Source organism: Pezoporus wallicus, unplaced genomic scaffold, assembly GCF_028554395.1.
Source record: "Pezoporus wallicus isolate ANWC-B61680 ecotype Strahan unplaced genomic scaffold, APGP_CSIRO_Pwel_v1 contig_2348, whole genome shotgun sequence".
NCBI classification, from domain to species: domain Eukaryota; kingdom Metazoa; phylum Chordata; class Aves; order Psittaciformes; family Psittacidae; genus Pezoporus; species Pezoporus wallicus.
Window position 1 is genome coordinate 951529 of NW_026636985.1, and position 17491 is coordinate 969019.

The 17491-nt window shown below is 45.4% G+C and overlaps 1 protein-coding gene across 3 annotated transcripts in view; it reads right to left on the reverse strand.

The window, feature by feature from the left end:
• Positions 1 to 847: 847 nt before the first annotated feature.
• SLC23A2 (solute carrier family 23 member 2) overlaps positions 848 to 17491 on the reverse strand; it is a 54218-nt gene continuing 37574 nt past the window's right edge. For all 3 annotated transcript variants that reach the window (XM_057402519.1, XM_057402518.1, XM_057402520.1), the window contains exons 8-16: positions 16264 to 16445; positions 13202 to 13322; positions 12136 to 12292; positions 8878 to 9025; positions 8308 to 8413; positions 4148 to 4277; positions 3877 to 4014; positions 2835 to 2930; positions 848 to 2326 (exon numbers count right to left, since the gene is read on the reverse strand). In XM_057402519.1, coding sequence (XP_057258502.1) covers positions 2094 to 2326; positions 2835 to 2930; positions 3877 to 4014; positions 4148 to 4277; positions 8308 to 8413; positions 8878 to 9025; positions 12136 to 12292; positions 13202 to 13322; positions 16264 to 16445 — 1311 coding nt within the window. In that variant the 3' untranslated portion in view covers positions 848 to 2093. The remainder of the gene's footprint in view (positions 2327 to 2834; positions 2931 to 3876; positions 4015 to 4147; positions 4278 to 8307; positions 8414 to 8877; positions 9026 to 12135; positions 12293 to 13201; positions 13323 to 16263; positions 16446 to 17491) is intronic.

Genomic DNA, 17491 nt, shown 5'->3' on the forward strand with positions numbered 1-17491 from the left:
ACCCTTTGCCTCCCTTTCTCAACACTTATAGGATAACCAGCTTTGGCATTTTACATCCTTACAACCACCATACATAGGTGGCTTTTATTTGTATTCCTTTTATATATATATATATATATATATATATATATTTATTTTTTACCTCTCCCATGTCTCCTACATATCTTTGGTTGCACATAAAGTTGGGAAATTTGGAAGCTTCGTGCCACTGATTAGAGGTCTCCGTACCCAAACTACCTGCAAGTGGATGTGGAAATCTAACCCCTCTCTACCTGAAGAGGAAAACTTGAACAATGATTAAAATCACTTGGTTTCACAGGCAATACTAACCTTGTCTACTACACTAGAACTCTTCCGAGCAGCTTTCAACATAGTCCAATTGACACCGAGACTGCAAACTACTGAAAGTTCCCCGAAGCAGGAACAAACACATGCGTTTGTTATGGAAAAAGGGGTATAAAAGAGTTTCTGGAAACAGCCATGGCATGCTGAGAACGTTATCAATGGAATCATCCCAACGCTACACTACTCAGTACTGATCTGGTAAGCTCTTTCCTTTGCCCTCCCCACCCCAACCCTTCCATGCTTCAATAACAAAGTCACCTGGAAGCAGACTCAGAGAAAACAGAGTTCCTGCGCTCCTGTCCAGTAGTCAAACTTGGATAAATATGAGTGAATTACAGGATCTACTGTTAGGGTTTTTCCCAGGAATACAAAATGCAAGCACCGTAGAGCATACTGGCCTTGAAATTACATTACACTACATTTCCCTGATGATCTCCACAGCTTAAAAACGCTTTTGGGGCCACACTGAAAGTCTAAAAACTAACTTGCAATAGTAAGAACATTAAACATGAATAAAACTTTTAATTATGAATGCATGATGAGCATGAACACCCACATAACATCAGAGCTGAGACTATTCCAGGAAAAAAAAAAGATCTGAATGGTGCCCTGACTGGACCCAATACCCGTGAAACCATCCAGTGGGTGAGGACATCAAACGGAGTGTCTCGAGATCACCTCTGCAGCAGTCAGAAGCCCCATAAAGAGAGAAGAAAAGGCAATGCAACATAAGCTGCTTGGAGGCAGCACCGTCTCTTGATATCCAATTGGGAATATTCAGCACAGATCCAAACCAGGGAACGCCGGCAGCGCTGCGAGCATGTGGCTTACCCTGTATGAAGAGCAGCGTGGATACACACGTTAACTGCTTAAAACTGCTCAACAAATGAGCATTTTTATCCAGGAAATGTCCTGCTGGATACAGGCATTGGGCTGCAAAAACTGTTGCTGGGCTCCATCTGGAAGCCTGAAGTTTTCCATCTCTCTAAAACCGAAGCTACATGTGATCCTTTAAAGGAAACCTGCCCTGGCCACTCTCATCAGGTGGTTAAATGCCAGGCAGAAAAGGCAAACTGAGATGAAGTAAGTGGCTCCTTCTACAGCTTTAAGCTATGAGAAGTCAGTCGTTTTCATTGGCAAAGTTATCACAGAAACTTTCTGTCTGAACACTGGACATGGACTGAATTAACAGTAATTCAAAGGAACACCCTCATGATTTGCCAGGATCAACAGAGCTTGGTTTCCAAGGGGCTGAAAACATGGAATGTGCAAATCAATGCGTAGAAAACAACATGCATGGGATGTGACAAGACTAGAAGTAAATCCACCCCTCCCCTCCTCTCACTGGATTCAGATTTTCTGGCATAACTACCATTGCCAGCAATGAATGTGCCAAAACCACCAATGACTTACATCAATCACCATAAGTAGGAACATCTGTCAATAGCACCTCCATACTTAGGGAAAACTAAGCCCCACTTCAAATAACCAGGCCTAGGTGAGCAAGGATCTCTAGCTTTTGAGAATCACCCAGAGGAGCATCAGCAGATTTGACCCAGAGACACTACATCTGGTGCCACCACCCACAACAGGAAAGCTTTTTTTTTTTTTCTCTTTTAAATCTGTCTCAGCTCTGGTTCCAGAATTTAAATGCAGATATACAAAACATATATTTTAATGCTTCTTAATCAGCAAGAAACCGCAAATACATCTTTTACTACAACTAGATAATAGAATTTCAGCTAAGGCTATACTGTAGCTTCTGAGTCTTCATCTGAACTCCGGCAGTTACTGCTTTTCCTGAAGCCTTTCCATGTGTAACCCATGAAGGTTGGGCTGATGGGCAGGAAGCTGAAACACCTGTATTTCTTAATGAAGTTCATGCCAAAAGGCAAATCGTATGTTTCCATGCCATCCAGTGACTTGCTTCCTTTACCAACCCCTTTCTTCCATTTCTGTATTCCCCTTTCTTCAGGGCTTCCTGGAAGTCAAAAGGGGGAAAAAATACATACATAAGTACCTTCATTTAAACACATATAGAACAGTGGTTAAGAGAAGAAAGAAGACCCCAAGTGTCAGACACCGTGGTCAGCAAAGCACTGGAATGATCTTCCAGACTCCTCAAAGAGGCAGGAAGAGAGGGAAAGAATGGCTGTTATCTGGTTTATTCTGCAACTGGAAGTCAAGGCAAATTTTTCCTCTCCAATGAATGGAAGCAGGTTTGGATCTTTAAAGTATTTGAAGCAACGGTCTCCTGAAGATGACTACTCTGGGTTGATTTTTATCAGCTATTTCATGTTTAGTACAATGGAGACCTTAACCAAGTGTCCTCAAGGAAACTGAGGCACGTGGGTGGTAAGCAGTCTGCTTGAGGCGTTGAAGAAGTCAACAACTAAAGCAGTACCCTCTTTCCTCAGCTCCTGCCTCCATGGAACGCTGTGCTACCTCCATGCACAAAGGCAGACGTTATCCCAAGTAAAATGACTGACCTGGAATTGTGTTATCCAAGATAAACGCCACGCAGCCACCGACAAACATGGCTGTAGTGAGGAGGACGTTTAGGACTTGATCGATGCCTGCTATGCCTACAAGAACAGGGTAAACCCACTTAGAATCCCATCTTTTTATCACATATATACATGTCCTACTGACATACATGAAGGCAAAACTTGCTACTGAGTTCACCGAGGGATTTGCTCAAGTAGGATCCTTAAAACCACCTGGGAATAGATGCAGAAGAACCTTCACCTAATGTACTCCACCACAGGGACCCCTTCTTTCCCAAAGTGTAACTCCAGGAGCTTTCATTGCTTATACAAATGTCATGAAATGCCCTTTTAGCTTCTACTGTAGACAACTGCTTCATTTAAACTGAATGGAAAACTACAAATTGGAAAAAGGAGAAATGTTCATAACGTAAAATCCTGTGGATTTAAGTAATTCCTTCTATAAACCTTCCCTTTTGGAAAGGGCAAGACTTCAGAGAAGAACACTGCATTAATATATCATCACCTAACTCTGCCTGAATGATCGACATTTCTGAACAACTTGAAACAGGTCAGACATGCTCTTATAGCTGATTGTGACAGATATAAAAAGTTAGTTAATATTTCCCTTAAAAATCAACCCCAAACACGTGTCTGCATTGACACAAAATGTCAAAACCCAAACAAATTCCCAACCTCCAAGCTCCACCTTGGGCTTTCCCCTTATTCTTTTAACACCATTTACAACTCAGCGTCATCCTTTCAGTCTTTCTTCCAGTCCAACTGGTGATTGACTTCTTCCATTGCTCTATAGTCATACCCAAAGAACCTTTGGATGCATCCCATGGAAACATCCAGTTCAGGTCTCAGCATCCCAATTAATCCTGCTCTGAACATAACCCCCTTCTTATCTGGAGCTTTTATCATCTCCATGATACTCTGTTTTTTCTCTTATTTACCCTTTAGATTCCCTTGTACTCTTATGTACTTCACATCGAAGTACAAGGTAAAAGTAAGCTTCACGTAAATGAGCAGACACACATACCTGTGACCAGTGGATTTTGTTTGAGATAGCTTGGAAGGACAAGTCCAAAGAAAATGGAAAATCCAAGGACAAACAAGTTCCGAGAAGAATTTAAGTCGATGAACTGGAGGTTAGACAGACCCACGGCTGTGATCATCCCTAAGGAAATAAAACAAGGCCCAGCTTTTAGATAGCCTTACTCATCAAAAGCAGGTGGCAACATACAAAGAGAACAGCACTGAAGTAAAGATCTGGCCAGGCAGTACACGGAGGAGCAAAAAACATACGTTACCAAAGAGAGTGCAGAAGAGGGCACCGAGCACGGGGTCAGGCAGCGATGCAAAGAGAGCGCTGAACTTGCCAACCATCCCAAGCAGGAGCATGAAGGCTGCTCCATACTGAATCACCCTGCGACTTCCAACCTGCAGGAGAACAAAAGGGAAGGGACACAGGAAGAAGTCTACATTTAGTCCAGTTTGATGCCTTTTTATTCTTCTTTTCTGCGCGTCAAGCTTCCTGGATGTGTTATAACACAGGCTGCAGAGCATTGGCAAATGTCTTGGAGGGCTCAACAGAAACATGGCTGCTTTCCAGTCATAACATAACTTTGTTTGATTTTGTTTTCTCTAGCACCAAGTCATCTTTAAAACCATCTGTAACCGCTATAGCCACTGTTACCACGAAATGTGGTGCAGACCCATAAAGAAAACAAACAGATCATAACTAGGAGATGGCAAACATCCATTATAATGCAAATGAAGAGAAGAAGAACACATCCATGTGATGCTGCCCTTTCACACAAGAACGTAGGAATTAGTTACCTGCCACAGAAGTCTGACCTGCATGCAGGCTTTCTAGACAGAGATTATCAACTGATTTTGTAACATCCCTCTTTGAGATCAGTAAGTGAATTTGCTTCACATGCAAATCACAGTTGTGTTAATGCTGTGAAACCAAATGCCTACACTTCCCATTTTTGCTTTAAGCATCCAAACTTAGCAGCATTTCTCTGGCACAGAGTTGTAGTGGTCACTGATAAACCTGAATGGCTGATATTTTCATAGTATGAAATGGCCTCAGGCTTCCAGTAACTTAAGAGGGCCTACAGGAAACCTGGAGAGGGGTTTTGGCCAAGGGCCTGTAGGGACAGGCCAAGGGGAATGGCTTTAACCTGCCAGAGGGGAGACTGAGATGAGCTCTTAGGCAGAAGCTCTTCCCTGTGAGGGTGCTGAGGCGCTGGCACAGGGTGCCCAGAGAAGCTGTGGCTGCCCCATCCCTGGCAGTGTTCAAGGCCAGGTTGGACACAGGGGCTTGGAGCAAGCTGCTCCAGTGGAAGGGGTCCCTGCCCGTGGCAGGGGTTGGAACTGGATGAGCTTTAAGGTCGTTTCCAACCCAATCTGTTCTATAATTAACAAATTTGTATGTACTTCTCTTAATACATTTTAACAGGAGACCTACAAAGGGCTTTGCTAGAAATCACCTTACCAGTGTAACAGGTTGGTTTGGTTTTGTCCCTGGGGCACCTCTTATGAATTACAGAATCCCAGCCTGGTTTGGGTTGGAAGGGACCTTAAAGCTCCTCCAGCTCCAACCCCTGCCATGGGCAGGGACACCTTCCACTAGAGCAGCTTGCTCCAAGCCCCTGTGTCCAACCTGGCCTTGAGCACTGCCAGGGATGGGGCATTCACCATCAATTCACAATTTAATCATCAGGTGAGATATGTTTACCTACACACAGAAGCTATGCCAGTAAATCAGGGTCTTCACTAGAAGAACAACAGAAATGAGCTTGCACCTTTCTCTGCTTCATACACAGATATTAATTTCCTTCGGACCACCAGCATCTTGCTCTAAAATTATCCTCCTGCCTGAAACAGGCAGATTCTTTACAGCATATGAGGACAGGCTGAGGAAGTTGGGGCTGTTCAGTCTGGAGAAGAGAAGGCTGGAGGAGACCTCAGAGCAGCCTTCCAGTATCTGAAGGGGGCCTATAGGGATGCTGGGGAGGGACTTTTCATTAGGGACTGTAGTGACAGGACAAGGGGTAACGGGTTAAAACTTAAACAGGGGAAGTTTAGATTGGATCTAAGGAGGAAATTCTTTCCTGTGAGGGTGCTGAGGCACTGGAATGGGTTGCCCAGGGAGGTTTGAATGCTCCATCCCTGGCAGTGTTCAAGACCAGGTTGGACGAGGCCTTGGGTGAGATGGTTTAGTGTGAGGTGTCCCTGCCCACGGCAGGGGGTTGGAACTGGATGATCTTAAGGTCCTTTCCAACCCTGACTATTCTATGATTCTGTGATTCACATGACAATGCCATATATTTATTCAAATGCTGAACCACTACAAGGCAAACAAATTAAGCTCCTTCTGAAAGCGACGCAAAGCATCCTGGTGAGCATTTGGCTCAAACAATGTATTTATTCCCAGACTATGTATTTATTCCTGTGGACACACTTTGGAGCGCGTGATATGGTAGCTGGTACCTTACCTGAGTATCCATCTCATCACCAACACTTTGGCATAACCTACCTAGGCTTTTGCCCCAGGTAATCAGACTTTATTGATTCTCCTCTCATCAAATAAAACTCAGTCACAGCCTAACTCAAAGACTCTGCACTATTTACATTCAGCTGAAGCCTCCAATTTAAATTCTAAGTGTAATCATATACTAATTTCAAGGGAGGGAAATGCTTTCCCAACTGTTGCACTGGCCTCACGGGATCACCAGGACTCTCTACTCACTTAAGGTTTCCTCTCCCAAACCAACAGCAGAGTATCCACATGCCAAACATCTATTTTGATGTAAATTGAACAGTATGAGGCTTTTAGGAACGAGTATGCAGACAGGAAAACAAGACAAAACACTGGAGCAGAGCCATCCAGCTGTGCCATTCTGGATAAGGCATATTCACTCTCCATCATGTGCTCCGAACAGAGCAGACTGTAGTTAACTCTGTTCTCTGGAACAGCTGCCAGTTTAACATTCATTTTCCATTGTTCCAAAGCAAAACGTACACGTGTTGCTGTGGACTGTGAATAACTAAGTGCTGTTAATTCATATCCACTCCTATGAAATAACAGCAGAGAGGAAGCAGAAGAGAATAAACCTTTATTTCAGGGTTTTTCTAAGTGAAATTTCATCTAGGAAATTTCCATCACCAATGGAATGAAGCCTGACACAGTCAGCAGATGGTGCTGTTACCATCTAGATTCCACGCTAAACCCGAAGAGCATCAGCCTTTGTGCAAGAGAAAAACATGGCTGAAGAGAAATTCATCCTCTTTAGTGGATTTAGTCAGCGGGATGCGTTATTGTCAGATATGTTTTCTATCTTGCACACATGAAGATTTACAGCGTCCCAGTGAAACATGCAACAAGATGTACCTATCTGCAATATAAATTACTCTTAATGATCCTACTAATGGTTTCCAAACAAGGTTAAGTTAACAACATCAAGCAGATCTGCCTGCAGTCCAAGGTCTCCCAGTTCAGCAAAGCATTCAAGCACACATCCAGTCCCACATGGGAACAAAGGAACTCAAATGCTTAGATATTTTGCTGAGTATCACCCCAAATATATGTAATTCCCTAAGAATGCTCAGGGCCTTAAAACCTTATCATGATGGGAACAAATACCGAGCGTGCATTTAACTTCGCCGTTACCTTCACTGTAGCTCGTGTTCTAGCTGTGTCAGCATAGATAAATCATAGAATCATGGAATGGTTTGGGTTGAAGGGACCTTAAAGCTCACCCAGCTCCAACCCCTGCCACGGGCAGGGACACCTTCCACTAGAGCAGCTTGCTCCAAGCCCCTGTGTCCAACCTGGCCTTGAACACTGCCAGGGATGGGGCAGCCACAGCTTCTCTGGGCACCCTGTGCCAGCGCCTCAGCACCCTCACAGGGAAGAGCTTCTGCCTAAGAGCTCAGCTCAGTCTCCCCTCGGGCAGGTTAAAGCCATTCCCCTTGGCCTGTCCCTACAGGCCCTTGTCCCAAGCCCCTCTCCAGGTTTCCTGCAGCCCCTTCAGGCACTGAAGCTGCTCTCAGGTCTCCCCTTCAGGAGCCTTCTCTTCTCCAGGCTGACCCAGCCCAGCTCTCTCAGCCTGGCTCCAGAGCAGAGCTGCTCCAGCCCTCGCAGCATCTCCATGGCCTCCTTTGGACTTGCTCTAACAGGTTCCAGTAAAAAACAAGGACCTCAAGTGTTCAAGTGAGACATTAACCCCAGTCCGTACCCCAGTGATGCTTTCAGAATCAAGACATCCCAAAGAATAGCAATTTCTATACAGTTGGCCATGTTCAGGTAAACTCAGAACACTGTGAAGTTTTTCTGAACCAAGCCCTAAATGGTATGGTTTCTTGGAAGAGGATCATGCTGTGAAACATGAAAATGGCACGAGCCACCCACCAGAGGAGATAAAACTACATCGCAGAGTAACCAAGGTAAAGCACATACCTTTGTGATGCCCAAGACACCAATGTTAGGGCTGGAAGAAGTTGATCCGTTCCCTGTCCCAAACACTCCATCCAGAACACAGGAGAGACCCTCAATAAAAATCCCTCTGTAAATCAAAACCAGGGAAAAATAAAAGAGAGTCAAACTTGCATGAGGGCAGACTCACTTCAGATGGTGCTTGACATCTGCGTGGGGAGCCTGCTAAGGTGCCTGTCCCATATGAGTTATGATAATTCACATTTCAAGCTCCAACACACCTGGAAACCCAACTTGAGTCCTGTTTTCTATCCCTTAGGTACCCACCTTCTGAAACTGAGGGAATTAATGCAAGTCAATCCCAGAGCTGCTCTTTACTTCTAGAGCTGCACTTCAGGTGAATGTGACAGGCTCCCCTGATTCCAGATCTGATTTAGGAGTTCTGTCCCTGTAGAACCTGTGCTATAAGCATCCACAGACTCCAGCAAGCATAGGAGTAGGTCTCCAAGGCTACATTTGCATTATTCCAAGGAGTAAAAACCCGTAACAGTAGCTGAAGACACTGAAAAATACTTCCTTTTTTTGTTGACATACCTGTTTATTGCATGAATAGGTGGAGGAGGAGCACAGGACAACCTGGCACAGGCATAGTAATCTCCTATTGATTCAATAATGCTGGCAACAACGGCGCTGAGCATTCCTATTACTCCAGCAGCTGAAATTGTTGGCAGTCCCCACTGAACTGTGAAGGAAAGAAAACTGAAATCTCTTGGGCCACAGAAAACAATTCAGGTTATCAAAACAGGCAGCAGCTTCATAGGATCATAGAATTATTTAGGCTGGAAAGCACCTTTAAGAGCATAGAATCACAGAATGGTTTGGGTCAGAAAGGACCTAAAAACCTCATCCAGTTCCAACCCCCTGCTATGGCAGGGATGCCTTACACTAGACCATGTTGCCCAAGGCTCTATCCAGCCTGGCTTTGAACACTGTCAGGGATGGGGCATTCACCATATGGGTGGGCAACCTCTGCCAGGGCCTCACCACCCTCACAGGGAAGAGCTTCTGCCTTATCTCCAACCTGAACTCCCCTGTTTCAGTCTGAACCCATCACCCCTTGTCCTATCCCTACAGTCCCTAATTTAGAGCCCCTCTCCAGCATCCTTGTAGCCCCCTTCAGACACTGGAAGCTGCTCTGAGGTCTCCACGCAGCTTCTCTTCTCCAGGCTGAACAGCCCCGGTGTTCTCAGCCTGTCTTCCTCTGGGATCACTGAGTCCAACCATTCCCAGCACTGCCAAGGCCACCACTAACCCATGGGACTGAGGCCTCGTCTCCACGCTGTGTGAACACTTGCACGGAGGGTGACTGCAGCCCTGCCCTGGGCAGCCTGTTCCAATGCCTGAGCACCCTCTGGGCAAGGAATTGTTCCTCAGCTCCATCTAAACCTGCCCTGGGGCAGCTTGAGGCCGTTTCCTCTTGTCCCATCCCTTGTTCCTTGGGAGCAGAGCCCAGCCCCCTCCAGGCTCCATCCTCCTGTCAGGCACTTGTAGGGAGCCATCAGGTCCCCCCTGAGCCTTCTCTTCCCCAGACTGAACCCCCCAGGTCCCTCAGCTGTTCCCCATCACCCCTGTGCTCCAGGCCCTGCACCAGCTCCGGTGCCCTTCTCTGGCCCCACTCCAGCACCTCAATGTCTCTCTTGTAGTGTGGGGCTCAGAACTGAACACAGGATTCGAGGTGCAGCCTCACCAGTGTCCAGTGCAGGGAGGCAATCACTGCCTTGGCCCTGCTGGCCACAATTCCATTATTCATCTTTAATGGAATCAACAAACTCCCTCCACAGTAACACAGTCTGGCAAGTTGAAATAGATGAAAAAAGCAAAGGAAAAACCATCCAAGCAACTGCTTTGATCATGCTTGGAAAAAACCCAAAGAAAACCCCAAACCCCACCAAAACAATTCCGTGTTCAGAAGGAAGGAATCTGAACTCCTGCTTGTGAGAAAACAGTTGTGATCAGTGAGGCAAATGCCACTTAATTATTATTGCTCTAAAAACCTCAGTATTTGGTTACAAGTTCAGTCTACCCAAGAGAATGGCCAACAACCAACAACCAACTACGCTCACTGCACCCACACCTTCCGAGTCCACCCTTTGGTAGAAAAGCAAATCAGATTAATTTAAGCCTGTAGAACAGCTTGGCAGGTTTTCCACAGCAATTGCCTTGATGCTTTTATCTCTTTGAAATAGATGAGCCTCTTGCAAACAAAAGGAACTTTAAGTCACACAAACTGTGAATGAATAAGGCTTCACAAATGAGAAAGGTCTAATCAGGGTGGAGAAGTTTTCCTCCTCTTCTTTCCCAAAAGCTTCTATTAAACAGCCTGCAAGTACTGCTTTAGAAGTGGTTGCTTTTAAGAACTAATCAGAACCAAAGCACAGGGAAAACCACAAGGAAGCTGCCTCATTACAACCTAATGGGATTCCTAACTATTTCTATTCTTCTGTTCTGGTAGAGTATTATTCTATTATTACCCCATTAATTTTGGAGCAGAGCAAGGGGGAACCCAGTTGTGCAACTCCACCTCATGCCATAACAAACAGCCTTTAACAGGTTTAAGCTGAGAGGTGGCCAGCAAAAGGATATAAACAGCCAAGGTGGTGTGAAAAGCATTCTGTGTTCTCTTGCCCTTTGATAAGCATTGACTGGCATTCTCTGACTCGCCCACTGGCCCAATTCCAGGGCTGCTTCTGCAAGTCAGGACGGTTTTATGTAGTTGGTAATGGTTGTGCTCATTCAAGGATGGGTGTGTTTGGGGCAGGGAAGTGCACTGAGCTGTACACAACTCCACGCACTAATGATTCTTTAGATGGTGAGAATCAATGAGTTAGTTCAGGAGCTCTACAGGAGTTGTAAGAACCTGTCCTTATCATCATATAACTTAACAGCAGCTGACCACAGGATTGACAAGTACACATAAATCAACCATGCCTTGAAAATCCCAGCCTGGTTTGTGTTGGAAGGGACCTTAAAGCTCATCCAGATCCAACCCCTGCCACGGGCAGGGACCCCTTCCACTAAAGCAGCTTGCTCCAAGCCCCTGTGTCCAACCTGGCCTTGAACACTGCCAGGGATGGGGCAGCCACAGCTTCTCTGGGCACCCTGTGCCAGCGCCTCAGCACCCTCACAGGGAAGAGCTTCTGCCCAAGAGCTCATCTCAGTCTCCCCTCGGGCAGGTTAAAGCCATTCCCCTTGGCCTGTCCCTATATCCCAAAGCCCCTCTCCAGCTTTCCTGCAGCCCCTTTAGGCACTGGAGCTGCTCTCAGGTCTCCCCTTCAGGAGCCTTCTCTTCTCCAGGCTGACCCAGCCCAGCTCTCTCAGCCTGGCTCCAGAGCAGAGCTGCTCCAGCCCTCACAGCTTCTCCTTGGCCTCCTTTGGACTTGCTCCAGCAGCTCCACATCCCTCTTGTGCTGTTGCCCCAGAGCTGGATCTGGACTGCGGGGGTGGGGGGGAAATCTCACCAGAGCTGTGTAGAGGGAGAGTCACCTCCCTCCATGTTATATGTGCAGTCACACTATGTTATTAGAAGTCAGGAGTGACCTAGATAAACCCTGCAAATGCCTTCTACACATTCAGAAACTCAGCCTTTCTTGGGCAAGACCTTAAATTATCAGATTAAAGAGGAAAACATACAAAAGAACATCATCCCCACCTACGATGCCTTTAGATTAGTGCACGTCGAAGTGCATCAGAACACGGAAGTGAGAGGAAAAGAGCAATGCTTCTGAAAACAACAGGAATGATTCCCACGGGCATATTATTAGCAAGCCAGCTCTGAATCCCAGACATACTTACAAGGATAAGGAACCTTGAACCACGGAGCTACCAACAGCACTCCCCGGCGTGCGTCTGTGCGAGCGTAGAAGCCGTACTTGGAGCTGTCAGGGGGAAAGACGTCTGTCACAGTGAAGATGAAGCAAAGCAACCACGACACCAAAATAGCTAAGATAATCTGTCAAAGAGAAGGGGGAAAAAAGGAGCTGTTTACTATCACTGGCAATATTCATCAACAGCAAACAGCTCCTGCAGAGAGTATCTATTACGCACATACCCCAGTATGCTCTTAAGTGATATTTAAGTCTGAACAAGCAGCTAATCCTGTAACAGATCCATGAGTGGTTCCCCCTGCCCCTAACAAAGGTGCCGTTACAAAAGCTTTCAAATCAGAGCAAGCCTCCTCTCTTTGCTAACAAATGGGAAAGCCTCCAAATGGGCACTTAAACAAGCCAGTGAATTAGGCTCAATTTTACCAGAGAACTAAAGAGAAGCCTTTCACATGGGGCACCATGTCTTGCTTTCATAAAACTAGAAGATAATGATCTCACCATCCCTTTTTGGAGGGCTCAGAGTTCAGGCTTTCCCTGCATGCATAAACATACTTTTCTTCTCTATCCCCTTCCCTCCCCTCTTCATCACTTCAATGATTCCCCTTCACCTTCATCACTTCAATGACTCTTCATGAGGGTCAGAGACCAGAACAGGATCTGCAAGACTACAGCAAGAGGCTATTTCCTGTGACAAAACACAGTATCACGGAGTATTTTAGGTTGGATCTTAAAGCTCATCCAGTTCCAACCCCTACCACAGGCAGGGACACCTTCCACCAGAACAGGATACTCCAAGCCCTGGGCTACCAGGCCTTGAACACAGCCAGGGATGGAGCACTGACGTTAATGAGACATCTATATAAATAAATACATTAAATCTATAGATATAAATGAACCATTCAGTTAACTTTCTCATAAGTCCACTTAAGCTTTCCTCTCACCTTTATGATTTTATTGCTAAGAGAAAATCAAGAACCCACCCCAAACACAAAGCAGTTTCTTTTGCCAACTGAAGACCAAGTTCAGCTACTCACAGGGAACATCTTGAAGAGCTGCAGCCTGTATGCTGTCCATCCCTTCTTGGATTTGTAAATGGGTAAAGGAAACTTGACATTTCTGGCATATTGAGAAAACAACAATACTAGGAAAATAGTCCTGAGAAAAAGAGGAGAAGGAGGGTGGGACAGGAGAGACACATCATTAGCACCGATGTATTCAGTATCCTTCTGAGCACAAACCTGTTCAGGCTCTTCAGACACCTGAAATTCAGCACAAAGCATCCCAAGATGATACATTTTAAATAGACCATTATTCCACAAAAGCCAAACCAATGTAATTTGTATCCTAAAGTGCTGCAAAACTAGCCAGCAGCAAACAAGGAAATGAAGCAACTAAAGAAAGATCTTCACAGCAAAGAGCTACGCTGTGCTGCTGCCTTCTTTGGACTCAAGCTGTGTGGCCAGGTTTGCTCCTCATATGAAGCCCAAAGGTTCCTGCTCCAAATGGGAAGAACCTGGAAAACTGGAGGCCAGTGGAAAAGAATTTCTACACTTCCAACAGTTGCATAAAGCTCCAAAGCACTTGAAAACCTCCTGTCAAGGGAAATTCTCTTCAGTTCTGAATAATCCCCATTTCTTATTTTGTATACACATATTTCACTAAGCAGCTGTAAATTAAGCAGAATCGAGCCCCAAACCCCAAGAATCCATTCAACTGCAGCTGAGTAACCCAATTCATTACAGCTTTTAGAAGCCTCAAGTATCGTGCATTCCCCCCCATATCAAAACTAAGCTCCTCTACGTGTTAACAATTAATTCAACTCTACAGCTAAAATAAGTACCCACTGCAATGAAAACTACAAGCCCAGGGAAGGTTGCTCAATTCTGAAGCAGCCAAACCCCAGTTCTGCTATAAAAAGGCCACACAAAGAGTCAAACTGTCTGAAGCAGCAGAGCTGTTCTGAAATCTGAGATTAAGTTTTTATCAGCTGACTTAAAAAGAAGAAGGAGGTGGATGCTAAACCTCCCTTTTCTGCCCCAGATCAGGTTCAGACTGTAAGAAACAAACCCAGCTTTATTCTCCCTCAGGCTCCAGGAACAAAGAGCTCAGCAGAAGGGTGGCATTTATAACCCTGACTCAAGTGATAAAGGCACCTTTTCCTTGCATTCAGGGAACATTCTCGCATCCCTCCCAAAGTCCATTATGGGAAGATGGGCTCCACGCCCTGACAGCAGCCCTGAGGACTGGGGGGGATGTATATTGATTTATTTAGTACAGAGTTGTAAGGAATGTAATAATATTACGTTATTTTATCATAGAATGGTTTGGATTGAAGGGAGTTTAAAGCTCATCCAGTTCCAACCCCCTGCCACGGGCAGCGACACCTTCCACTGGACCAGGTTGATCAAATAGAGTGGGAAATAATCATTTAAATAATAAATGGAAGTATTTTCAATCCTATTATCTTGGCTACAAACAAGGGGTGGGTGTGTGTGTGTGTGTGTGTGTGTGTGTGTCTGTGAAACATCAGATCCTGAAATTCCCAAACAAACAGGTCTGTTCAGCAGAGATCCAGGCAAAGCCCGATTCAGGAACAACTTCCCTCTCCGCACATCATGATGTGATGTGCTTTAGGGATGAAATTACTTCAGCTTGGCACCTGCAAGAACAAGCAAGGCCAGAGAACTGTTTGGGAACCTGAGAGTCATGTCAAAGAGCATCTGCAGCTAATAGAGGAGAGCAGCCCTGACACGGGGATGGTTCTGCTACAGCAGATAGCAACACAGCATTTTTATCTCTGCAGAGCAGTCAAGACAATTTCAAGTGCCACATCTTGTAGAAATCAAGTTACTTTTGAGTGGCTCTAGGTGGCCGTGGAGTTATTCTGAACACTCTAAGTGCACATTTGTGTGTGACAGAAGCCAGAATCACTTATTGACTGGGTCATATTTCCATCCTGTTCCAAAATGGATGTATTTTTTCCATCTGAAAAACGTCAGCTTTAATTACACGTTTCCATGTCCAATCCACCAAAGGTCTGGTTGATTGATTTAACATGAGGCCCAACTTGCACGGAATTTGTTTGATAGGAAAAGAAAATGTTTCTTTGGGTCAGCTGCTTAACAGAATAGAGTTACAAAAACATTCATGATGCTGACATGCAAGAGAAAAGAGAATTAAAGAGCCCTTCTAATCATAGGCTGCACTTATAGCATATTTTACACGTTCAAAGCACTGTGCAAACAGATTTGTCAGACCAGAACCTGATCTCATCAAGTCATTCCTTCTGCTTCCAGAGCCAGCACAAAGTTGGTCACTATACACTGAATATAGCAACTGCTTCAGCCAACTTCCTTCTCCCTAAAAGGTGGTTTCCCTCCTTATTTGACTCAAATAGCAGCTCACAGGAAGCTTTTGTCTTCTCCTCATCTCATTCTTCTCAGTTATTCCCTTTCATAACACTAATCTTAATTCTTTAATCTCCCTGACATCTATACCTACAGAAGCACGTGCATCATGCCCTAAATTCACTCTAAGAGCCCTTTTGTCTACTAAAGAGAAATCTCTCTTCTTAGGCTTCCTGGACTGATGGTGATCATAGAAATAGATGTGCTCTGCCATCATACACACTTCTCTTGGCTATAGATAAGCAAACCAGAATAAGGACAAATGGGCCATGACTACTGATGGCATTTGCTTGCTGCTGCTGAACAAGAAACATTCACAATAGCAGCATAAAAATAGAAATACAGATCGGTCACTAACCTCCCTGGTGCTTTGCTGAATGGTCTTTTCTCTAGCACTGGATCAGACCCAGCCAAGGGCTCCCAGAACTATTGTTTTATAAACCTCACTGACTTAACACCTCACTTTCAGCTATTTTCCTTTCCTACCTCCTCAAGATGCTGCTGTCCTTTCTCCCACTTTGCCAGCTGACACTATCCAGACCCCCATGGATTCCTCCACACAGGATTTCTCCATGCTGGGATCACTGCAACGCTACCTCGGGCAGCTGAGCTGTTCCCTAGCACTCCAGGATTCCTGCATGACAACTTCCCAAGAGGGACCTAAGCCAAGAAGCCCCAGGAGTACTTACAGCATAGCAATACCCCAGTGTTTGCCTGCTCTTTCTCCAGCAGCTTGGAAACCAGAGAGGCCGATGAGAGCAACAGTGGGTGTGATGGTCAGAGGTCCAATGTATCGTAACAGGGCGCCAGGAAGGCCGAGCAAACCGATCACCACTTCTATCAGGGAGGACATGATAATAGCACCTTGGATCTGAACACACAAGAAGGGCAAAGAGACAGCTCAGTCACATCTTCCAAGCAAACCCCAATCATCTCTTTTTTTTTTGTGCTCTGGATTACAAACTGCAGTTAAAAGAATTCAGTGACACAGAAGAACTCAGCCAATTCTTTTTCGTCATAAAACAGCTCATTAGGTTTAAGTGACTTATTGCTTAAGCATAACACTTATGGTTTTCTCCACAAAACTATTACACAGCAGACCAGTGGGCCAGTCTGGTAGTTGTGTGGATAGCACATGACACTGTCAGACAGGAGACCTGGGTTCCAGGCTAACCTTTAAGCTTTCAGATCGAACCGGCAAGGGTTGCTGGCGCCACGGAGGTGATGCTCCTAGCTCCTAGGGGCAGAGTGTATGCTGCATTGTTCACAAGTGCTCCTTAGAAGCTGGGATAGAGCAGCGTTGTGGTCTCAGGAGACTGTCAGCCCTCTTGGCTGCAGGGCTCTTGGCAGGATGTAGCTATGGTTTGAACATGGGGAAGAGAGAGGGGTTGTTTTTAAATAAGAAAAAGGTTTGCAGCCCAAAGCAACGGGATGGGAGATAAATTCCATGACACACGCCTTAATTTGGACTACTCTATCTACCACTTTACGTGGGATGCCTGGGCACAACCCCCATCCTGGGCTCTGCAGAGCATGATGAGGTTCAGACTGCAGTGCTGCGAGTGGAGAAGGAGTTGGATCTATTTCAGCAAGTCTCTTGGGAGAACCAACACCTTATCAGAATAGTCTCCAACTTAAGACACTTAGGGATGAACCAGATTTGCTAGCTGCATAGTTACCTTCCATGGGACAGCCTGCTGAACAGTGACAGCAGGCAAGTGGTCTGGAAGCAGCTGAACTGCTGCCAGTGAGCACAAACTGCAAAGAGAACTCATCTCACTTGTGCGTTTGTCTGAGCATCTTTTGGAATGTGGGAACTAGCTCCTTGTATTTGCTGTCCAGCAATGAACAAGTGGAAAAGATAAAGGCTTCCAGGAAATGAGTAAAGGGATATATTCAAATGAAAAAATCATAGTG